The 25,443-nt window shown below is 37.9% G+C and overlaps 1 protein-coding gene across 1 annotated transcript in view; it reads right to left on the bottom strand.

Moving 5' to 3' along the window:
* SIM2 (SIM bHLH transcription factor 2) overlaps nt 1-25,443 on the bottom strand; it is a 60,723-nt gene that overhangs the window by 21,012 nt on the left and 14,268 nt on the right. The window contains exons 4-6 of the mRNA XM_082493722.1: nt 19,747-19,855; nt 4,732-4,817; nt 2,284-2,483 (exon numbers count right to left, since the gene is read on the bottom strand). Of these exons, the coding sequence (XP_082349848.1) occupies nt 2,284-2,483; nt 4,732-4,817; nt 19,747-19,855 (395 nt within the window). The remainder of the gene's footprint in view (nt 1-2,283; nt 2,484-4,731; nt 4,818-19,746; nt 19,856-25,443) is intronic.

Here is a 25,443-nt window from a genome sequence, read left to right as displayed (position 1 = left end):
CATCCATACCTCCCCTAGCTATGCCTTTATCTGGGAAACTCTTGCATGCCTTTTCCTCAGTCAGGGACAGCCAACGGGGAGCGAGGACATGTGCTCTCTTTCTGCAGGAGGATATGTGAATATATGCTTGTATTTCTCCTCTGCAGTGTTTGCTGTCCCTTCTGGCATACAATTCTAGGGACCCAAATTCTCACTTAAGCATGGTGAAATACTGGTGAAAGATCCTGTTCAGGTTTCAGTGCTCCTTCTGACTTCAGTGGAATTAAAACAAGGGTGGCAGTTTCATCCTACTCACTTAATTGGTGAGTACAGAAACAGCTAATCCAAAACCAAACAAAATGCTGCAAACCTAAGCCAGGTGTTAATTTTTCTGGACGTGCAGCCTCACTTTGAAGCTGGTCTTCCCATGGGCCAAAACCAACATCATTAAGAGTTATGAGGACACCCAAACTTTTGAAAAGTTTCCCTTAACACAAAACCAACTCCTCAATAAACCACTGTAGAGACCCTGGGCTCTGAAGGTTGTTCTTTCCATGTGACAGGGCACACAGAAGCTTGCCCCAATGATCAGTTCTTCCCTCTGTAGTTCTCTAAAACCGTTATAAACCATGTAGCAATGAATGAACAAGCTGCACCACAAAATCAGAAGCAGCACTTTGGAGGGAAGAAACTGCCTCCTTTTTCCAGTGACCTTAATAAATGAACTCTTGCATGTTTTACATTGTGTCAAGTGTCTAGAAAGGCTTATTGAACTACTACTTCCTGTGCCTTTAATACTGACCTGTCTGCTGTGGCTGTTACCTCTAAAGATCTAGCAACACTTTTCCGTGTGTGGATACCAGAAGTAAGCCTGAAAACAGTTTTGTCTTATTCCTAATATGTTCCTGCTCTGAGCAAATATAATTTGGTTTGCTCAGCTGGGAGAGCGAAGGGCTTTGGTAATGCTTAATACCCCGATTGTCCTGTGTGTGAACGACACCCATCTGCTCATTGGTAAACACAGCTATGCAACAGTACTGGTTCTATCTGTGATCCTGTCAACACCTCTGGTTATACTGTCTGCTTTGAAGACAGGCAGTTCCTCAGGCAGTTCCTCTTAGGCACATCGTTTCCTTTTTTCCACATGCAAAGACATGTTGCTGAACCCTTTGTGCTTCTTTGTAGCTTTTACATTAAGTAAAGCATGCAAAAAAATAAAAGTGGAAGGATTCCAGAAACAACTAGGTCTTTGTATTTTAGCAGCTGATGATCCACTATCTCATTGAGTTAGCATGGAGAAAGAGCATGTTTTCGCATGGTTGACCTGCCATGCAAAACTTCCCCACTGTCTTAGATACAGGCTCTTTTTCACTGTTACACATGAATATATTTCCTGCTTCTTGCAAATCCAGCATGCCAGAGAAATGAGAGAGTATGTGACATACTGCTCCGCATGCAGGGATTTTTGAAGAATGATCATCTTGTCAATAGTCAAATCTGTTACGTTTTCTGGGAATTGGGGGTTTACCCTCGAGGTATCTTGAACTGCACTGTACAAAGTATCATTGTATACTAAAAGATACCATGTTTCAAAAAGAGAGGAATGAATCATTTCACAGCTCCTTCAGTTCTAGTTTTGTGCTCTTCTCACGGCTATGTGAGCTATATCAGCTGAGAGTGGAAGCAGGGTTCACTTTCCTCAGCAATAGCCATTTTCCCAAGTTTTGTTTACAAAGGCTGTGTTTTCATGTAGTAGTCAATTGAATTAATTTTCATTCTAACACCCCTGTTAGTAGGGTTGGTTTCATTGTTAAGGCATTACACTAAAGTGCAGAAGACTATGTTTTCTTACCACTCTATCAAGAGCTTTCTGGATGACCCCAGCAAGTCATTTGACCTCAGTGTTTCAGTTGTGGTTTGTTTGTTTGTTTGTTTGTTTTTATTATGGATAATGATACATCCTTATTCTTTTCACTGCTTTGTATGTTAAAATTCATGTCCTTTATGGTAAAAATGTTACTGCTTATCTGCCTGTTACTCACAGCAAGAAGGCTTAAGTTGACTCTCTGAAGCTGCAGATAACTATAGGTCAAATTGTACAGGCTCTTATATGTTGGCATTCAAGGCAAAGTATGGTCTACCCAGCTATCTGAAGGGCTTTGAAGACCCACATGGTCTTTGTGTTCCAGATCTATTTTGGACTGCTTTATTTTTTCATGGATATATCTGTTTGGAAATGACTGTAGCTTATAATAACACTTGATTTTGAAAACATTTTATGCTAGAAATGAAGTAGTTGCTTACCTGGAATCTAGGAATATTAATTTTAAGTCCAAACTTGCTCTGAACATAAACATGTTACTGTGAAGTTTGATCTCAGTGATTGCACTGGGAGGTAAAGATTGACCCACAGCCACCAGTCCAACGATTTGGTAACAGGAATCATACAAAGACATATCTAGCATATACTGTCGTATCTTCAAATAGCCACTGCAATGGATCACCTGGCATGAGAAGAAAACACATTCAATATCTGATGGCAATGGAAGAGGCTGCAAGTCAGCTGACCACCCAGTTTCAATGAGGTTATAAAGCAATACACCCTTGTAACACTTAAATACTACAGAGTCTGTTAAGGCTTCAGAAGTGCATTAATTTATAAATGGAGATTAAAACACAGTAAACACAGGTTTTGTGTTTACTGCCAACATGATTAACCCAGTATTAAAGCACATGCTCTTTGGGACTATCTTGATTGCTTTCTAGTTAGTACTTTAAACTCTCTTTGATATGGATATCTTATAGATACAGTCAGAATTCCTGTTCATTAATCAGAAAATCTGGAAGTTTCTTTTTTAAATGGCTCACTGTCTCTCTTTCACACACACAGAGGTGTATATATAAACAGTTACATTTCAATGAGTTATTATTCTGATGAAAAACAGACACTTTAAAAATCCAGTAGAGATTAATGCATCACATTTATAAATATGAACTGCTGTTTATGTAAATGCACTAGAAATTAGTTTTAAGTTCTCCAGTCAAGTTCAGATTATGTTCTTTTGACATGTGACCAAGCCCAGGGCCTTGAAACCAGATTCCTGAATCCCCGTATAAAATTCCTAATCACAGGAGTGATAACTTCAGTGTTAGACTGTAAAAATTCACAATGTCAGCCAAAGAGGGGGGAAAATTATAACCTGGGGACTCTTCCAGAATGTATGACTTATTTAATGTAGTGCTGGTGTTTAGAAATCATTTGTAGTCCAACCAATTTTCTAGTCCAAACAGCAGGAATATTACACATCCTTCAGCTTAATTTCTGTATTTGTTTGACTTTTAACTGTGTCCAATGGAAAGGAATTCATTTCCACTGTATATTTTACTCCTGAACAACCTACCAAACAGTCACCTATAAATAGACTCCTCCTGTTTAACCTTCCTTCCGCCTCTCAAGTCACCATGTGATTAGTATGTTTATCAAACGTACAGTAGCAAGCAAAACTTATTTAAGATCCTACTAACAACCCCCATACTATTTGATTCATGAGTTTATGCTGTGCTTCAGCTACTCAAGTGATTTTTTCAAAATTATTAAGTCCTGACTCTAACTACAGTCAAAGAGAATAAGTTTAGGCCAACGTCTCTCTAGATGAATGCATCCTTAAATGTTTCACTGTGTAAACTTTTAATAGTGAGCAAAAGAAGAAAGAAGGTGATCCCCCTGAATAGCAGTCATAAATGGGGAAAATAAAAAACATACAGAGATACCACCACTACAAGCTCTACTCTTCTACCTGATTTCAGATTCAGCCTTGGGACAGAATCATTTCTTGCTGGAAAGCAGCTGAGCAAACAGGGGTCCGTGTAATGAAGAATTATCAGTCTAACCAGGTAGAGAGCAGTGTAAATAGACAGATATATCTATCTGGACCTTGAACACATTCCATAAAAGATCTCTGCTTCTCTTGCATGCTTTCTTTTTGTTTCTGAATGACTCAGACAAAACGAATCCTCACCAGATTGTATGTGAAGTATCCTTCTCTCCTGATACTTAAGTGATAGAATTATACTGTGTAGCTCAAAGATCAGCAAATGCACGCTGTGAAGCTGAAAATAAGAACTACCTGACTGGCAGGTGTTACAGAATCTCAGCATTTTCTGTAGTGTCTGACTTCATGTAATAAATAGAAAATTATTACAAGTGATAAGATTTATAAGCAAACTTGCTGGTTTAGTACAATTCATCCCTATGTTGATATTAATGATTGGTTAAGGTAACATTATGGTCTCATTAATGTTGAGGTAATTCTGGTCAGGCCAATGAGGTGACTTGTGCAACTGGGTGGCTGCACAACCAGAGCACAGTTACACCGAGGCAAAGGAATGCAGAAAGACTTCCAAGTTCCCGTTTCTGGGTCCCTGCCTCCCCTGTCTCCAGTTCCACAGGGGAATAAGACCTGGCTATGCATTCTCTTTGAACCTCCATGGGTGTGCTCCAGCCAATTCCCCATCTGGAAGATCAGGGATCAGGATGCGGGAATGTACCACAAAACAAACTCAAACTCACTGTGAGAGTGTCTAGACTTGCATTACTAAGGGAACCTGCAATCAGCCATGGCATTTTCTATGTCTGTTCTGATTCTTTCCTTCACAGACTTTGCTTTCAGCTATGGGTACGTAAAAAAAAACTAAATAAATAAACTTGCCACTTACTGAATACTTGGGGGGCTGGGGGGAAGCATACATTACCTTGTAGCCACTGCATGTCAATCCTGCATTCCTCTTGGCTAGGACACACTTCATTCTCAGGAAAAATGATCTCTCGATTTCATATTCTGAAAGCATAAACCACACTGCTTATTTATTACTGAAGATTTCAAAACTATCCATAACATTGTCTTTCATGATTTAATAGATGTGTTTACGTCTCACTCTTAGGCAGCAATAGAAGTCAGCTATTCTACTTTCCCACTCAGTCTGTGCCTTATTTCACCTTCATGTTAGGATTCCCCATGAAAGCTGGACAAGTCAGCATGACCAGGTCTCCAAATTTCTGGTTTTACCACCCTTCACAAGGCAATCACCTTGTTTCTGAACAGCTAGGGACCAACCCATATTGGTAAAGGGAAGGAAATGTCTCCTTTGGAGCATAGGTAAGTGAAGGTACTGTCCAGAATAATAGCAGAATGGAATGCAAGAAAATTCATTGGTTTTGTAATAATTTGAGTGTACGTAGCTAGTCATACCCAGACTGCTGAACTTCTGTCCCCCACATGCAATATTATTACCTATTTCACTGACTTCCAAAACCATCTTGGTAGATTATTTTTAAACAAGTATCTATCTTCATGGATAACCTCCAGAAATGTTTTTAAGGTTAAATATTGGTCAGGTACATACATATTTTCTGCTAAGAATAAGTTACTATTCTCTTTAACATTAATTATTCTCGATAACAGTTCAGACATAGACTATAATAGTTTTTACTTTTTTTACTGAAAGTTGCAGGTTGGCAGAACACAACTATATTAGGAAAAGAAAACTCATTTGGTGCATTTGTGAATAGGAAAATCAAGGAAGCAGGGGGCATTGAGATTTGTTGTAATCTGTATGCTTCGGAACTCTCCACAGGGTTTGATCTGAAGTCCACTGTATTCAGTTGGAGTCTTGCTATAATTTGATTTAACTGTTGAGTTGTGTTCCCGATGTTTGTGCATCCATCACACAATCAACACCTCTTAGCCACACACCTGCAGTGGTTTAAGCCTCAGACCACTACCTGGAAACCAATAAAGTCTCTACATTAAGTTCTGAGTTTAAAAGTCTGAAGATACAACCACAGAAAAAGGATTTAGCAAGGAGGGAAAAGAAATGCAATATGTAGTGCATCTCAACTAGTATCAGCCTTCATGAGTATTTGAATTTTCCATTTATCTTCCCAATGCAAATTAGATCCGTATGGGGAAAAAAAAGGCACTTACATGAACTGGCACATCTACTACAGAGTTTTAAATACAAGTGTATACAATTTGGTGGGAGGAAGCCATACAGTATAGATTACTATTGCTGAAACATGATCTCATGAGTAAAGAATGGATCTGAGAGTTGGGAACATCGGTGTAATTCATGGCTTAAATACAGATTTTCTGTGTGACGTAACACTAGTGCTAGTTCTTCCGCTGCTGCAGTCTCATCCAAACAAAATAAAGGTAACCTTCTCCCTTCAGGGGTGTGAGAGTATAAAAATCTACTAGTAAGCTTTGAGACTGACTCACTGGCAAGGAAGAGCAGGACTAGGCCATTCATATTGTTGATGCTTATGTGAGTGTTATTAGTGTGTATGTGGTGCCTGTAAAAGCACTGTTCTGCTGTCCATGTTGATCTGTGATTGGTGGGCTCTGTGTACACATGTGTGTTTGTGTGCACCTACTGTGAATAAAACCATCTTCAGACCTGACCACAAAACTGCAAAATATAAAGGTGCAGGTAAAACCAAAGCCCTTGCATAAAGAATCTAGATGTGCAAGGCTGTGAACAGTGTGAATTAGTATTCATATTAGCTGATAGCTTTGCTAGTGTGGATCCCCAATACCCTTGAAAGTAGCAGAAGAGGGTAGCAAACCAAAAAAGAACGAAAGTAAATTTGTAATTTGTAAAGTTTATTGGAAAATAAAGTGCCCTGATATCCTGCTGGATGCTAATATATCCATCAATATCATGTAAAACTTAAAATATCACATCCAGGCTGTACCTGATGCAATTAATATGGTCTACTCTGATGAAAAGAATGTAGGAAGAAAATAAGACACTTAAATGTTTAGCAAGCAAAGAGGGAGGCACTGAATATTCAAATAAGAGAAATCAGATGAGGTGCGAGAAGAGTGATTACTAATGCATGCTGTCCTGCCGCAGAAGTTAATCACAAAATTGTGAGGAGATAGTAGGCATGAAAGTCCAGTTATAAAGCAGGAAAAATGCCTGTAGCCTAAATAGACAGCACCTGCTGTAAAAGCAGAATGACTGGAGATGTCCAGGGATGTAGTGAAAGTCTCAAATTAGGGAAGACAGAAAAACAGTAAATTTAAAATCAGCATTTCAGCCTTAAGTAAAAGGTGAATGTAACCAATTATTCTTGAGTTAAGTGATTTTATCAATCAGAATTAAGTTTTGAAAAACTGCAAAAACATAACACATAAGGCATCTAAACCTAGTAATGTAATTATTGGTATCATTAGTGTTCTTTCAAGCAAACATGTAAACACATCACATATAAATAACAGAAAGAATCTTAGGCTATCAAGAAGGTAAAAGAGGTTTGAAACAGGGAGGAAACCACTGCTGCCACTTCCTAAGTAGTTAAAAGTTAAGAGAACTCTGGGTTAAGCACATATATGTGCAACTTAAGAGAGAGAATAATGAATAGTAAAATATTATGACTGAACCAGAATATAAGCAATGCTGAAAGAAAATAGCCTTCTTAATTATTAGAGAATATTACAGAATCACAGAATTTTCAGAGTTGGAAGGGACCTCTAGAGATCATCTAGTCCAACTCCCCTGCTAAAGCAGGATTGCCCAGAGCACATTACTCAGGACTGCATCCAGGCGGGTCTTGAAAATCTCCAGAGAAGGGGACTCCACAACCCCCCTGGGCAGCCTGTGCCAGTGCTCTGTCACCCTCACCGTAAAGAAGTTTTTCCGTGTATTTGAACGGAACTTCCTGTGTTCTAACTTGTGCCCATTGCCCCTCTTCCTGTCACTGGGAACCATTGAAAAGAGGCTGGCTCCATCCTCCTTCAACCCACCCTTTAGATACTTGTACGCCATAATAAGGTCTCCCCTCAGCCTATTCATACCATCCAATAACTGAAGCTTAACCACTGTAGTTAATTATTCTCAAATGTTAACTATATAAATGCATCACTGTAAATGATATTAACAACTTTCCTTTAAGTGTTAAGAAAATGTTTAAAATCTATGTATAAACTATGCTTGTTCGTTATAAAGAAGAGGTGAAACCAACAGGCTGCAGACATCATCTAATGAAGGATGAGAAACAAAATGCTAGTAGACCAGAAAGCCTTATGATGTTCCAGCTGAGCTAACACACACACACACACACAAAAAAAACATTAATAACAATCTTTTGGGTTTTGTCTTCCATATGTATCACAGAAGAAAAAGTAATCGGTTCAAACCATATGGATATTGATAACTACATATCCAGGCACCATCCCTGGAAGTGTTCAAGGCCAGGTTGGATGGGGCTTTGAGCAACCTGGTCTAGTGGGAGGTGTCCCTGCCCTTTGCAGAGGGGTTGGAACTAGATGATCTTTAAGGTCCCTTCCAACCTAAACCATTCTATGATTCTATCTTGCTCAGCTTTGGTTTTGGTTTGTGGGTTGGTTTTTTTTTATGGAAAGAAATAAAACTGGATCCAATGTGAAAATGTTTTAATCTCTGACAAAAGAAACCCCATTTGTCTGCATGAAGATGTACTTCATATTATTAGCAGTAATAATGATTAAAAGAACACTATTACAGCACTGTAATCTCTGTGTGTGTTTGTATGGATGTACTCGATGTATTTACAAAACAGCATTTTTAGAGCTGCAAGAAACAAAAGAGACTTCATTAAGCATAACAATGTCTCCCACAGTAAACTGAAACAACTTTATCTTCACACAGTGTGGTATTTGGGATATTTTAGATTGGAATAAAACAATCTCATATGTAAATTCACATATGTCACTTCAGGAGATATTATATTGCTCTGTTGACTGCAGCTTCCAGAAGCAAGATGAAAATCTGGAAAACTGACAACCAATAGAATAGAATAGAATAGAATAGAATAGAATAGAATAGAATAGTTCAGTTGGAAGGGACCTACAAGGATCATCTAGTCCAACTGCCTGGCCAGTTCATGGCTGACCAAAGGTTAAAGCATGTTAATAAAGGCATTGTCCAAATACCTCTTAAAAACTGACAGGTTCGGGGCATAGACAACCTCTCTAGGAAGCCTGTTTCAGCGTTTGACCACCCTCTTGGTAAAGAAGTGTTTCCTAATATCGTCTGAACCTCTCCTCATGCGGCTTTGAACCATTCCCATGTGTCCTGTCACTAGATACCAGGGAGATCAGTACCTCCCTCTCCACTTCCCCTTCTCAGGAAGCTGTAGAGAGCAATGAGGTTGCCCCTCAGCCTCCTTTTCTCCAAACTAGACAAACCCAGGTTCCTTAGCCACTCCTCAAAGGACATGCCTTGCAGACCTTTCGCCACCTTTGTTGCCCTCCTCTGGATGCATTCAAGCACCTTCACAGCCTTCTTAAGTTGTGGGGTCCAAACTGCACACAGTACTCAAGGTGAGACTGTATCAATGTTAAATTGACTTGCTTCCCTCCCAAAGAACTTTAAAATATTTGGGAAGTTGATCCTTCTTTTCATAAGTGAGTTGAATAATTTTCAAAATTTGTACATTCTTCTGTTCAAGCTTTTTTCAGAAGATGAGTCAAGAAAATGTCTCAATAGCCGCTATAGTTAAAAAGAAACCTCTGCCCCGCTTCTAAAGTATCTTGAAAGGCTCTGATGATAGCTTCCTGAAAAGCAGACCAACCATCTTAGAACAGCGTTTAACATTTCCCAGAACTTATTGATGTTGTGTTTATCTACTACAAGAATTAGAGATGAAAAGCAGATCTTCAGGGTTCTTTCTAAATGTTTATCCTCCCATTTTTGCCATAGTGTTTTTCATTATCCAGCTATGTGGAACGTGGTTGCAGGTCTATTTTTCTATTCCAGCCACTCCCAATATTTGTTATAACTTGGATTCACTTACGATAGCAAATTTCTGATTTTGTTTGCCCTGTATCAATGTTTAACATTTGAAAGTGTTTGTCCTCACCCCACTGCTCCACAAACTTTTATTGAAATCTTTTTTCAGAATGACCTGAGAGACTCAGTTTTTGTCCTGGAATTACAATTTTCCATTTTTCCCCAACTGGGGGTAATAGTTGGAAATTAAAACTGATACAAGTAAAATACATGATTATATACTTTTGAGCAGATTTCTCTGTCTTTTCTGCTGCTCTTCTTTGGAAGGGTGTAACTGCAGTTACTCAGATCCTGACTTTTTCAGTATATCTACTAGCAGATATTTTAATAAAATTGAGGTATCATTTATAATGAGTTTTATAGGGGAAGGCACTGCAAGTCAGAGTCCATATCTGTGCCCAAGATGTCCATTTTAAATGTATCACTGTTTATTTTTTAGCCAAACTCCATGTTTCCCTTATCAGATTCAGAGAAGTTTTTCTGCTCTACTAATATATTACTGTACTGCCTGGTCATCTTACAGAGGCTTCCTCCCTAGAGCACTGCTACAATGTAGCTGGGTAGATTCAGTAAAAGCCATGAACAAGCCAGACAGTAAATTGCTTCATTCAAATCCCAGCCCAAATGTATCCGTATGTTAGCATCCTCACAGAGCTGAAACATATCAACCTGTGAATGAGAACACAGAAAAACATTGCTGTCTACAGACATACAGGAGAGGTATTTCTTTCTCACAGCACTAAGTACCATTTCTATAAAGTATGCCTTCTCTTTTAATCCCCTGTCTTTTCTTAACCTACTACATCATGCAACAAAGTTTGACTGCAAGCACTAATCAAGAATAAAATAGCCTGTTTATATTTTACAGACTTGTATTTTCTTGCTCTCATAAACAGAAAAAATGTCATGGTAAAGAAAATGAGTCTTGCTATTTTGGATAAAGAATTTGTGCATTTGTTCACTCATATTGCACATGACTGCCAAACAGGATTCTCCAAGCACTTCTGTGAAATTATGGTTAGCTTTATGGAAGACAGAATTGTCCATCCCTGGGGGTGCAACTATGAAATCCATTTTTGCTTTCCACTCCATCTTTCATCTCTTTTGAAAGAAAACAGTCACAAAATTCTGTGGTTTGTATGCTGCTTGCACAGTGAACTGAGAAAAAAAGATCATCTTTTTTTTTTTTCTACAGTTTCACCTCTCGTGCCTTTATTTTCTCTGAGGTAAAAGCTACTATTTTATATGTCTTTCCCAAAGCTCCCTTGTTCTGACATTAGCAAAATATGGCATCATTTTGTGCAGAACCACTTTGTAGATTAATATACACCAGTGTGCAAACTGCTCACTGCAGCACCATGCGCTCTTTTAAGAATGTATGTCTCATCTGTCACTACAAAAGATACAAAGCAGCATGAAAATTGGGAGCTCTTGACACAACTAATGATTCATGTTCACTCTACACAGCAGCTTGGGTGCAATGTCAAATTTCAACTATGGTGTAGGAGATGAAAGCTATTCTCAAAGGGCTTGTTTAGATCAAAACACTGTGCACACAGTCACCTGCTTCTACCTTCTCTCCCATCCAACTTGTGCAGAGACATGTGCCATCCTCAAGCTAGTGCATTCCTCTGGAGAGAAGGCATGCATGTGTGATAAGCTGTGCTCCATGTCCCTGCTGAACTGTTTTACAGGGTGGAAACACAGATACCACAAGTTCATCTCTGGATAACACTTTACTGCCCATCCCCCAAACACTGCATGTTTTTGCCCTTTCAGTTGGTTATTTTCATCTTACCTCCTCTATGCTATAAAGTCACACATGTTCTGCTCTTATTCTTGTGTAATCTGCAAAGCATCTGGGTCCCACACAGCACATTGCTGACTAAAAGAGCATGTGAGTATCTTGGCTAGTATCTTTTGTGAGCATAACAAGGCTATAGTTTTTGTGAGACACAGGAGAGGCAAATGCCACGACTTCTATCCCTTAATTCTGAATGTTGGTGACTCGTCTTCTAGGAAAAAAAAGAGGTGAAAGCACAGTAGGATCATGTAAAAGAGATGCTTGCATAATACCACACACTGTTTTAGGGTAGCCCTTGAAGCTGGGAATCCAGGATTAACCAGCAAGGCTAGCATAAGAAGAGGCTTGCAAATGCCCTTGGTGGACTGTCCTTATGACAAGTTCAGAAGCAGACCTGGAGATGAGCTAGTCAGATTTGTAAGCCTGGTGCATACTGACCATCTTTATTATTGCTATGCTAGAAAGAACAATGCAAAAGTAAGGTTGTGATTAAAACTATTCTACAAAGGGATGTATGAAAATAGTGTTTCCCTGTCCTTCCTTGATATGCATGGTCAAAACTGATCCAAGTAAGAGAGAAGAAATAAAACAGTTGGACGTACTTTCCCTTCTTGTTACACTGCAGCGTCATATATACACATGCAGGTTACAGGCTTAAATGTACACCTTTGAGAATACTACATTTTCTTTTTAGAGAATGAGTGGCACCAGTTGAATGACAGAATAGAAATGCCTTATATGGCGAAATTGCAAATTACATATACAGAGAGAGCAACTTCCTATGCACATACTAAGTTGAAAACCAAAGTTTGTGGGCTGCCTTGGTTTTCCCTGGCAATGCTCTTGCTGTGATATGAAAGAAATCAGTCCTAGTGTTACAAGCTTGCATAAGTTGCCCAAATTTCTTCCCCATTTTGACAGTGTGCTCTGTGTCCTGACTGTATTCAGAATCCTGTAGTGCTGCAGAGGGTAAATTGTCTCTATTATCATTCCTGTCATGCAAATCCAGCCATTTGCTAGCATTCGTCCAAATTTTCCCTTGCTCCTGTAAGCGGTGCTTCCAAACTTTTCTGAGAGAAGAAACTCAACAGGGCACTAAGTAGAAAGGAAAACAATAGCTTTTGCAGCCTGAGACTCTCTACACTCTTTAGTATACTTTACTGCTAATCATCAACGAAAAAAGATTTTTTAATGGCATGCCAGCAGTCTGCCCTCTTTTCCACTTTTGTACATCCAAAATAACAGTATTTTCTAGGTTTCTCAACTTTAAAATAACACTAACAAACTGTGGTAACATGATCATCATGTTAAACTGTTATCTTTCAATAATGGTTCTCCTGTAAAATGTTTTTAAATTAATTAAAAAAAAAATTGACAACAGTTGTCTTTTGTATATGTACTAGTAGAAAAATGTCTTTAAAACTTAGCGTAAAAAGGATCTTTCCAGATGTACAGTTTTGTATTCCCTTCTTTTAATATCACATAAAATGTGCATAGGGAAGATGTTCTTCCTTGAGAGGAAAAGTATGCACTGGTATTTAATTCTTAGCTGACTGAAATGGTGCCCTTAAAGCATTAAATAGGGTGGAGAAAGCCTGACACAGTGTATTCCACATTCCTTGTGTAACTTACATTAGGCTTACAACTAATCATATAAGAATTATCCAGTTGTTAGCAGACAACTGGAACATCTACAATAATAATAGTATTCCTTTTTTCCTTTGTCTGTTCTGGGGAATGTTAATAAACTGCTTTTAGTACACCATGCCTTGTGTGCAAGTCAGCAAAAGTCAGGATGCTATAGACAGACATTTTAAAGGATTAAAATCTCAGAAAAGGCATATGAAACCAATAAAAGACACACACAATGTCAAACCAACTGGCTCCAGATACACACATAACAGCAGCACACAATGTTGAATCCCTCTCAGCATTGCTTAATTGCTTGTCTCAGTCAACCTGCAGTGCAAATATCTATTTTGCTTGCTTGCTTGCTTGTATTCAGCTGCAGTGATGACAGATGCACTGAGTAGTCATACCCAGTTTGCACTACCCCCTTATTTCATACAAAAATATCCTTCTTTATTCTTATAGATATGGTTCAGGAGGTACGGCATTTCCCCAAAACCTCCAGATGGTTTAGAAGTGTTACTATCCTGCTACAAGCCTACCACTCTATGCTGCTAACTGTTAAAGAAAACTTTCTGCAAAATAGGTTGGTACAGACACACTTTTGACAACATCATTTGAGGGCTTAAGGTCCTGACTTATCCTGGTATGTGCATCCCAGCTTGTGTCAGTATGTAGTTTCCTCTAAAGAGCATGCTAGGGGGATCTGGGTGGAGTCAACAATCCTGATGTAATCCTCAACAGTCAGTCCCTGAAAACCAACCACTATTTCAGACACATTCAAAATGCTTATCACCTCTGGACAGGGCACCCTGTAACACTCACTTCACAAATCACTGCCAGCACTGCACCCCGCACCATGCTAGTACCAAATGATTTGCTGGTGAGCTGCAGCAGCTTAGACTTACTAGCCTGACAGACATTTAGTTTTATGCTGTATGTGAGGTAAGGAAACAGGCAAACTCCTCACACACTTCCATTAAGTTCTGGAACTATTGTTGGCTAGGCAGAATTTTGCATGGCATCACAACCACAACCTACTAGGTCTCCTGCACTACACACAGGAGATGTGCAGCATGCACTGAGTCAGTCATAAATGTAAGCTTGCAGTCTTCCAAAATTCACCACTTCATTGCCACAGTTTGGAGGCCAACCACCCTGCAGGATGACTACCTTCTGCCCCAGCAGGAGAATCTCATCCAGTGGACCCTGTTTGTTAGTTCCACTACTTGAAGAAACAGAAAAGAAAAGCTTTCAGAGCTGTAAGTGCTCAAGACATCATGTACCAAAATCACTTCTCTACATGCTAAGAAATCACTTTGTCAGCTCTACACCATGAAACAATTCCTGGGTTCCTGCTAGTTTAAGACAGAGGCCCAGGAAACTTGATATCAGCCTATGCCAGGCATACAGGTGGTATAGAGAGTGCAAAACTAGAGGTGTAAGGCTTCACAGGTACAAAACTAAGCCAGAACAAGAAAAATGCTGCAGACCAGAAATACATTAAACAATATTTGGAAGGGCATGAAGGGCCAGTGGAGTCATCTGAGATCTGAGCACAGCCAGTACACATCATTTGGAAAAGATATCAAATTATTATCTCTTATAGTTTTTTTCTTCTTTTTTTTTTTTTCCTCCCAATCCACCCCAGTTGAGCATAATGGATTCATATTGTTACAACTGGTGCAAAGTTGGCCTAAAGACTCATGTGAGTGTGAGAGAGATTATTATTTTTCGCCACCCCAGCCACCCTCAGAAAAAGAGTCCAGCTGTTGGCTTCTTTCATAGCAAGGGATCAGTACATATTGCTTTACATTTTCAGCACTGGTCATGCAAGTAAAAAGGCATCTTAAAGACTTTGTAAGTTAAAGATGAAATTCTCCAAAGCCTCCACAGATCGTGGGGCTTATGGCTTTCATTGAGTCATAGCTTATAGACTTTAAAGGCCAGAAAGAAGCATTAGATCATAGGTCTAACCTGTACAGTGCAGTTCATTAAACTTTAGTCAGTTATTCCTGTGCTGAGCTCGGTAACTTCTGTTTGCCTAAAGCGTATCTTCTATAAAAGCATACAGCCTTGATCTGAAGACATCAAAAGAGGAAGAAACCACTGCTTCCCTCAGTATTTTGTTCCTGTGGTTAATCAAACTCCTAGTTATAAATGTATGTATTATTCTAATTTGAGCTTTTGTGGTTTTAGTTCACAGACATTGGTCCTTGATATGTTTTTTCTTCTAAAACAGTCCTTTAGTTCCCAGTATTTTCTTCCCTTGGAAGTATGCACACACAGCAATCAAGTCACCTCCCAATCATCTTTTTGATAAACCAAACAGATGGTGTTCTTTTATCTCTCATTATAAGCCTTTCCAGTCCTTCAATCATTTTTGTGGCTCTCTTCTGCGCTTTCTCCAATTTGCCATTTTTTTTTCAAGTGGACAAAAATTATACAGAAAAATCCAGTGTCCATTGAACTAATACTGTATAAAGAATACAATTATTCATCCTTGCTATTTTTGTTCGCTATTCCTCTGTTTATATGCACAAGGATTTTCCATTGCCCCTCAATGCCGCAGCATCACAACAGAAGCTCACACCAAACTGTTTGTCCTTTATGATCTGTAAATGCTTCTTAGAGTTGCTGCCTTCCAGTTTCTTGCCCCAAAAACTTTCCTTACCATAACTTGCTGTAGCACCACATGGAACTTATCTAAAAGTGATGACACATCAGCTAGTTCACCAACAACAATTTTCCCAAATTTTATTACATTTAATATTGCTATGAAGTCCCAGCTTCTGGAAGCATGTTATTATTCAAGAATTTGCAATTTAAAAAAACGAAAACAAAAAAAAAAAAAAAACACTAAACAAAGTATGTACCCTCTATGTTTGAAGATGTGCCTTGTTGTACCTGAAACATTAGGAAGTGCAGGGCAGACTTGAAAAAATTAAAAAGTTATAATTTAAGAAGGCTTATGCCTTTTAAACTAATACATAATTTTTTGAGTACCAAGCTGGGATATCTGAAGAAAAACAATGCGTCAGTGAGCATTATGTAAAGAAATTCACACTATATCTGATTTTATGCAGTGAGCAACAACTTGCATTTCCCTGAGAGATAAAACTCAGGCAAATAAGGTTTCTAGAGCTTAACAGCCGCAAGGCTTCTACCTTTCTCATGTTGTTTTTTCTTTCAGAAAAGTTTCTATGGAACTGATGAAGCACTGGAAATACAAGGGGAAATTTGTAGAGAATAATGAAGGATAATGAGGAAAATTAAAAGCAAATGAAGAAATAAATAATAACATCAAAATTTACAAAGACTATAAAACTGGAGATGAAAAAATAATCTGTACTCTGGGTTATTCAATACCAGTAACAGAATACCACAAAGTATAGATATGTGTGTTCATATTCATTATTTTATTTCTATCATAACAGATCTTATCCAGCTAAAACTGCTGAAAAAGCAACTGAACTGAAAATATATACATATCTGAGAATGAGCTGAAGAACACATCTTGAACAAGTAAAGTTACATGAGCCAAGCTGTAAATTTGTGTTATGAACATCTGTGTCTGCAGTACAATATTGATTTTATTCCCAAGTAATACTACAGATTGGAGAGATCTAGAATGTAATAAAGTTATAAAAGGAAAAATTTTATTTGACCAAGTGACTTGATGATTCAGACATGTTTTAAAGGACTAAAGGAGATAAAATCAAACTGAAAAAAAAAAAAAAACCAACCCCCAAACCAAAACCACTCTTTATATTCTGTTTTCCTTTTTATTAGAAAATAAAGCTACTTTCACTCAATGTCCCTGTGTCCTAAGTTACTTGTAGGACTCTGTGTTTTATTTAAATATTCATAGTATCTACTAAGATACAGACAGAAGTTGCTTCATTCCTGTCATTTATGAATGACAGGAAGCTTCAAGGCTTCACTGAAGAAAAATAGGAAACCTGATTTGATTTCTGTGGGCCACGTAATTTCAGGTTATACCTCAATATTAAATGTGTACACTGCAGAAAAGGGAGCTACTGGCACAGGGAAGACAACTGTAAATAAATATTTGGTCACTCTGTTAATTTTAAAAAGATTTAGCTATGGATTCTGGATATTTTAATACACTTGCTCTGTGCATTTTATGGGGAAGAGATACACAGAAGTAAGATTTGCATAAAATAATCCCTATACCAACCAGAATACAGCTTAACTCCTTTATTTATCTCTCCAAGTCTAAGTATCCAAATAAGATACTGTTGTTTTGAGGTTTTTATCAATTTCCTCTGCTACACAAAATTTTACACGAAACAAACCATACGTAAATGCATCACATTTCAAAGTAAATTTTCCTTTACCTTTGCACTATTGAGAAACCAGAGCTTGAAGCTAATAACAAACAGCATCTATGTAGAATGAGGCAAAGAACACTACAGAGAATGAGGCATATATCTGGGGCTCATTATACCATCAGCAGAATTTCAGATTGAAACAGTTTCAAGAAAACTGAAATTAACAGTTTCAATTGTGTGTAAAGTCTTTTCAAACACAACCAGAACAGAACAGAATTACACTTCACAGTGAAGGGAATTTGTTAAGGAAATAAAGAATTTGACCATAAGTAACCAAAATGAGAGGGACACAATTGTTTCAGAAAATAAATGCTAACAGGCAAGATCCGAGACATCCAGATATAAGCAAGAAACAGGCAGCACCTAGTTCTAAACAAAAAACCCCAAACCTTCTGGAACTGCAGTACTAGCGTGCTGTCTCACTGCTTCTTAGTCATGACACTAAATAGAGAAGGGGAAGAACATTTGACATAGAAATTAGTTCAAATCAGTTGTCCATTACTTTAAATTTGTAAAAATCTCCATCTAACAAATTTTAAATATATATATAAGGTAACAAAACCAGGAGGCTATTGCCATTGGTGAGACAAGGGTCTAAAAACGTCTTACTACCAATTCTGGGTACCAGCAGAACTGCACGAAAAGTCGTGTATTTATACCAGAGGTATCCTCTCTGCTTATCAGTAAGGTAGGAAAAAGGAAAAAAACATTTTTTTAAGAAAATGTCAACATTAAAAAAAAAAAAAAATCCTGACAGAGGAACGAGGAAACTATGAAATAATCAAGTAACACCTAAAATCAGAAGAGTCCAAGAAAAATGTGTTTGTTTTTCAAGACACCAAGGGGTACACAAGACAACCTCTTTGAGGGGGGGGAAAGAGAGAAGGAGGCTAAGATAATTCTTCCATTTACACCACTCAGAGCAGTACATACGCTTCCAGGCACATTAAACTTCCCTGTATGCAGAGGGTACATGGTTCTGCGCTGATGGAATCACAGCAGTCAGAACTGTGGTGAGATCACCAAGTACAGAAAAGGCACAGGCACCAGAACTGCAAAAAAATGACAGATCCTAAACAGGAATGCAGTGCGAACCCAAAGCTCCCCATGCTGTTAGGAGCTGTGTCTTAAGAAGTCCAGTAAAAACTAGCAGGATGTGAGCTCCAACTAATTAAGAGTTATGAAATATATGTGGAATTATATTGTACATGATGGAGCCAGATTATTTCTGAAATTGTAAAGTTCAAATAATTGCCCCCAAGGAAACAGAAGCTACTGAAGAAGATAGTGCAAAGATGAGCATATCTTTGTTAGTTATATAGTATTTACAACACTGAAGTAACAACTTAATACACAGAGGGTTATGTTAATATTTATGTGTGGTGTCTGAGCACAGCCAGGGTGGACAGTCTGATCCAGGCGTTCACATAATCAATAAGAGTTCTGCTGTCTTCCCTGACACTCCATCCAGCTTAGCATCATGCTGTATGGGTACGCGTGGGTGAATCATCTGCAGCACCTGAACAGGATGTGTGGAGAGGCTTGGTGAATCAGTGATCCAGTATCAAAGCAAGAGGACATTATTTTCCTGGGGAGATCGCTTTTTTTTTTTTTTTTTTTTTTTTAATGAGAGTTTCCAAATGCAGGTCATTTACAAAACCCATTTTTAGTCTTCCTACAGTGGAGGCTATTAGGTCTGGCTTTTTGTCCAAACTTCAGATTTAGCAGTTGTTTTTAGAATGTTAAAAGTGTCCTCCTGATTTCCAATGCCTAATGTATTATTCTTTTTTTTTCCCACTAAGACTGCATAGCTGCAGCTGTGCACAGCTAGACCATTGCAACATTGTTGCAACCTCAGCAGTGATGACAAAATAAAAGAGATGAAATGGTTACTAGGCAAAATCTAAAAACCTGTTTAAAACTGCACAGACTCCATGGCATGAAAAGCATTATTTAATCTAGGATACCTTATTCCTTTTACTACAACAAACCAAAATCCTGGGTCACAGTTTCAAGTTCATGCTCCTCTTCCATTTGTGGACATAGCTTCGTATCAGATAAAGATGAACTTGTTACATTTCAGCCTAGGGTTGTTATTTTTTTTTTATTTTTCAATGGTAGTTTGACCACAGATCACACAAGTACCTTGTAAGAGGTGAGGATGAAGAGGCTGGTGAGCAGTAAGAACAGCTGTCATCTCGTCATGATCGGAAGGATGTATGTACTCATAAATGCTATTACCAGTAAGCTCCACCTGTGAAGAGACATGTAACACATGAAGCAGTGCAGGTGGCTTTTTTTTTTTCTTCTGTCCCCAAAGTCCTCTAAAGTAACCTGCATACACTGCATCTGGGTAACTACACACCATTTTTAAAACATAAGTTGAATGTATCAAAACCATGTTCCAAATTATACCAATCAAACCAAACTAATACCTTCTTCAGCAGGCACTAATATTATAAGGGCTTTGGGGGGGAATTTCTGGTGATGATCCAGATAAAGAAGAGCTGCTATTAGAGAAAGCTGGCAAATGAAGTGAGCAGCTTGTAGGAGGCTACTAGAGCAGCTGTAGAAATGTTAGATTGCCACAAAATGGGATAAAATCTCTGTGAACTGTACTAATGTCTCTCAAGTAGATAGATAGATAGATAGATAGATAGATAGATAGATAGATAGATAAATAAACTTTCTACAGGTTCCCAGAAACTATCACCTGCATTCAGCTGGCAGCTGAGCCTTCAGAGCCAAACCCCTAGACTTACACATTTCCTTTGCCTCTTTTCAAAGATGATCTACCACACTTAATGCACAGTAGCGCAAAGGCTTCAGAACAGTAGCCAATGAATTCAAAAGGCAGACTTCTGTAGATTTTCATGGGCACTGGATTGAGCCTTCTCTGCTTTAAGTACACAGGCACAGTAAAGACCAGATCTGTCTTAAATATCTGTGTGTTCCCTCTTCTCACTTGAACTTTGCTCGCACAGGAATGTGTTTCTGTCTTTCCCACTGTTGTACCCATAATAACTGTTGCACAAAAAAAATGAATGGCGTGCACCGTATGTCCTTTTTGCTAACTCTATTTGCCACGTATAAAACTCACCAACAAAAGTCTCCAGATAGACGCTGTAATTGATTTAAGGAGTGAACCAATACTTTGAGCCTGTGTTTTAAATTAGTGTCAGGCTGCCCAATTGTTCAGTGTGGCCTGATGTGCCTTGGGCCCCCAAGATCACAGACAGCTGAGAGGTGAAGTAATTTAACCTATTCTTCTGAGCCAATCCTACTGATTTGCTAAGATGTGTGGATTGCCTTTTCTTTGGAATAAATGAAGTTGTCTACTCCACAAAGCAATCTTTTTCCGAAAATGTTTCTCATCGTTCCATTTTCTGCATTATTCATGGAATGTCTCTTCCCAAGACTATGCAAACTAACTTTTTTTTCTAGTCATCTATTCCCCGCTTCTTCTTTCCAACAACCCCTCCCTGAAAAAACAAAACCACCAACACTAATTTGATATTCTAACCAGAATAAAACTTCACTGAATAAGGAAAAAAAGAGAGGAAGAAACAGAAAAAAGGACAGATGGAGAGAGAGAAAAAGGAAGAAAAAGAAAGGTAGCAAGAAATAGGTGAAGAAAGGGACAACAAAAAGAAAGGAAGAGAGAGAAGAGGAGAGGAGAGGAGAGGAGAGGAGAGGAGAGGAGAGGAGAGGAGAGGAGAGGAGAGGAGAGGAGAGGAGAGGAGAGGAGAGGAGAGGAGAGGAGAGGAGAGGAGAGGAGAGGAGAGGAGAGGAGAGGAGAGGAGAGGAGAGGAGAGGAGAGATTATCTACATTGTTTCATTTATATTATTTTCTCTAAAAATTCTCCTTAAAAAGCACTGGTTGTTCCTTTTCAGGATTGTAACAGGTGAGGACCTGTTATAGTAACACCCCATATTCAAGCTTTGGTGGTGGGGGAGGAAGGCAAATATACAATCTCACTGTGAGTTATGCTTCTGTGTCGTTTTTTTTTAATCACATGGGAAAAAATACATTGTAAATGCCCATAGCTATCTCCATAAACATCATAATCACCTACAGACATATAAAACTTATTTTAAAAAATTCTATTAATTCTATGGTAATAGGCATTTCATTGGTCTATATGTTTAGTAAACCAGAACATGAAAAAAATTAGCATTGCAAAAATGCAGTTGTGGTCAGCGTTCATACCAAAAGTAGTATCGTTTATGACCCTGTTCTTATTATTTTATCTTTGGCTAACAGTGATTTTGCTGAAGAGTATATTTTGCCTTTGAAATTAAAGCAATTCTATCAGATAATACGGCTTCTAAAAAAAAAGAATCATTCATGGGTGGCTATGTGCAAACAATCCCTTCCTTCAATATAGAGACTTTCTTACAAAAGCAACACCAACCAACCTGACCAGCAACATCAGCTGTAGTAATCCAAAAGATCTTGTTGCATCTCTGTTATTACCAAGTATAATCATAACCACATCAACATGCATCTACTCTCTTACAAAGTATAATTCATGGGTATCTCTTACTTCTCCAAAAGTCACTACCTGTTTCAAAAGGACTACTCACAGAAATACACATTTGTTCACAGAATTCACAGGACTGGACCCAAGGTCACAGTTTTATCCAAACTGTAATTTGTATCCCAGGGCTTAGATCTAAAATTCAAAACTGAAGTGCTTTGTTAAACTAATGACTAGTTTTTCTCGTTATACACATAGGAATATTTTCTGCTCTGATGTATGCATTTGCAAACCCAGCAAAATCAGCGGGAGGTGAACATACAACACTGAAACCAAAATTGACTGTAAAAATGCAAGTGGAAACATAAAGCCATCAGCAAAGACATGGGGGCTATGTAAGAGTCAAATAACCAAAATATGTATACATAATTTTGAAGCTGACCACAGTCTCCTGCTATGCATAGTGCATGCATGCTATTTTAAAGCCTACAATGAAACACTGAAAACTTAAAAAAAAAATAATTATATGGTTCAATTCATAAACTTTCTAAAATCCCATGCCTCGGGCTTATTAAACCAGCTTCCTCGATGCAGCTTTTTAATATCTGTAAATACCTGCTTACTACCAAATATTGCTGTTTCCTGCTAAGAGCTTTTTTATGTGTAACTCAGCTGCACATTTTTTTCCTGCCAAGAAACAATTCATAATAAACACAGAGGACTAAGTAGATGGATTCTAGAGCAAATAATTATATATTTTGCCTTTCATATACTTATTTGATGAAAGTAAAATAAACTCTTGGAAAAGTTCAGATGTTTGTGGTTAAATATTTCAAGACTTATCAAAAATCAAAGATAAGCTTGGCTCCCTCATGGACCCAGAAAATGGCTGGAATAAGCTCCAGACTTTCAAAATTAAATATATATATAACTTTCACCATTGTTTCCTAAGAGGATTTTCCTCTCTATTGTGTGTCTTTGGACTCTAAGGGGAAAAAATATTTGGGGAATTTGAACCTATTTGTTATCTGTGGAAAAAAAGAGGCAAGGAACTGGCTTTTTTAGCTAGTACAAGTCAGTTCAACACTGGTCTGAGCCCAGCTGAAATTAGATGGACGAGGGGGTCCTACCCACCAATATTTAAAATATTTACTGTTACAGTTGAGAGCAAAGGGAGATCAAAATCCAAAGCCACAAATTAAGTGATAGGTCCACAAATGAAGATGTAGTCTTTTCAGAAATACTGTGTCTGATTCTTTGATGCTGCTGACAGAAGTGAGTGCAGTAGTGCTGAAAAAACAATCCTTAATGTTTTTAAGTTTTAAACTAGCCTAACTACACCAACCAGCAAAGGGTTATTCAGAAGCTCTAATTTCTTTCTGCTGAAGTTAAATTCAAGAACAACTAGAAGATAAAGGCTACTGTAGTAGGTCTCCAAGAATATCCTGCAAAATATTTTTAAATGGATTTCTATTTAGTTTAAATATATATTTTTAAACAAATTGCACTTACACTGGAAATTGATGTGTGGACTAGTTAATTGTCGAATTATTTAATAAAAAGGCCTTTCTGTGCACACTTTAAAAGATTTTCTACAATCATCATCAATCTGGTCTCAGCTTTTATTGGCTGGAGCTCTATAAGAGCACTTGTTGAAGATATAGTGTGGGATTATGACTTGGCGAGGGAGACTTGCAGAACTTGCTTCTACAGACCAGTCTCATTCTTGTTATGTCAGTGGCAAAACTCCCAGTGATTTCCAGGGAAGCAGGAACAAGAACTCATTTAGAGCCTTGGAAACCTTACAGGAATATCCTAGTGTTAATGTATTAATATCCTAGTATGTAGGAGTAGAGCAGTATTAATTCTAGTACTACTTAAAGTAAAATTGTCCCTTCAAAAATAGAATATTGAGAAACAGCAAGAACAGCCTAGATGATAAAACAGTACAAGGAAAGAGGGAAAAAATCACTGCCTTATTTAGCTGGGGGTTTGTATTTATAAATAAAAAAACCTATGCACTGTGAAACTGCTGGACCACTTAGTGTTTTGAGAGTCTAAAACATGCCCTTAAATTTCAGATCCCTCTGTCCTCTCCAATGTACAGTTTTCTGAGGAGTTCAAGGATACAACCCATTAATTTACAAATCCCTGCTAAAGTTAAATATTTGTGATTTTGCTTATTAAACTGACTTCAATAAGCAATATGACCATATCCTCTAGTTTTCCTCAGCACCTCTTGCACTGAGGGTTTACAGATATTTACATGTGCAATGCACATGGAATTGTCTGTGAAGAGGGCTTTAATGGCATGAGGGCTAAACATGACTAAAGCCTGTATGACGTTTTCCATTGCCTCTCCTTGAATGTGGCCAAGTCTATTTAGTGGCTTACTGATCTGGTAGTTCTTTAATTTTGCCACATGACTGGATAATACTGAGACCTACAAGATCTGATGACTTGATATGCCTCAAAAAGAAAGAAAAGAAAGAAACAATTTCTGGACAAAACCTGGAAGGTCAGTTAGCACTTATCAAACAGCAAACAGTGAGACAATGAGACTCTACTTCAGGAAAGACAGATGGGAACACTCAGTGCTTTGGAATAATTGTACTGACTAAATGAATCTATTTAAGCAGTCAGCAGTGTGGTGGATCTTTTCAAAAGGTAGGGTGAGGAAAACTTTCAATAATGCTGTTGATTCAGAGTGAAAAATATGGCCATTCTCTAGGAAAGTTTATTCTAAAACAAAGTAATATTTAAAGCAATTTGAACGTGCATTAAATGTTATTAAATAATTAATAGTATACTGTAACAGACTCAATTGAACAAACTGGTTGAGCTAACAATGTTCCCTGGACACATTTTTAAAAGTTGGCAGAAAAAAAGTATCCACATAGAATATTTATTCTCAAAATTACCTTTTTTTTTAAAAGAGATTACAAAAACAGGGGTTGCAGTTGCCTCTGGATTTAGAAGTGGTGTTGATGAGATGATATACTTGCTTTTTCTAGCTATTTAGAATTGTATTTTTTCTCACAGCTACTAATTCTATATCGCTCTTATAAACACACATCCAAAGTACTTCACAGTTTTTCAATCAAAAATATTAGTTATTACCAAAGTTAAAGTACACATATAATCTCCACAACTCAGCCCCTTCTCTGTTTATTGGAAAAGCCACAGGGCATATTCCCCAGACTTTTTCAGAACATCCTGCACATCTCCTCATTTTTCTGCCCTCTGCTACTAAGTCTTTATTTATCTCTGAGAAGTGTTTGAGCTGCAACTGGTTCTGATGAAACACTTCTGTTTCTTGCAAGTCTCATCCAGGGCCCAGTGAAATTAATTAGGAGTTTTT

This window comes from Vanellus vanellus, assembly GCF_965231255.1.
Source record: "Vanellus vanellus genome assembly, chromosome: 1".
Classification (NCBI taxonomy): Eukaryota; Metazoa; Chordata; class Aves; order Charadriiformes; family Charadriidae; genus Vanellus; species Vanellus vanellus.
The sequence above is the reverse complement of the archived record's forward strand: the minus strand, read 5'-3'. Positions and strand labels throughout refer to the sequence as shown.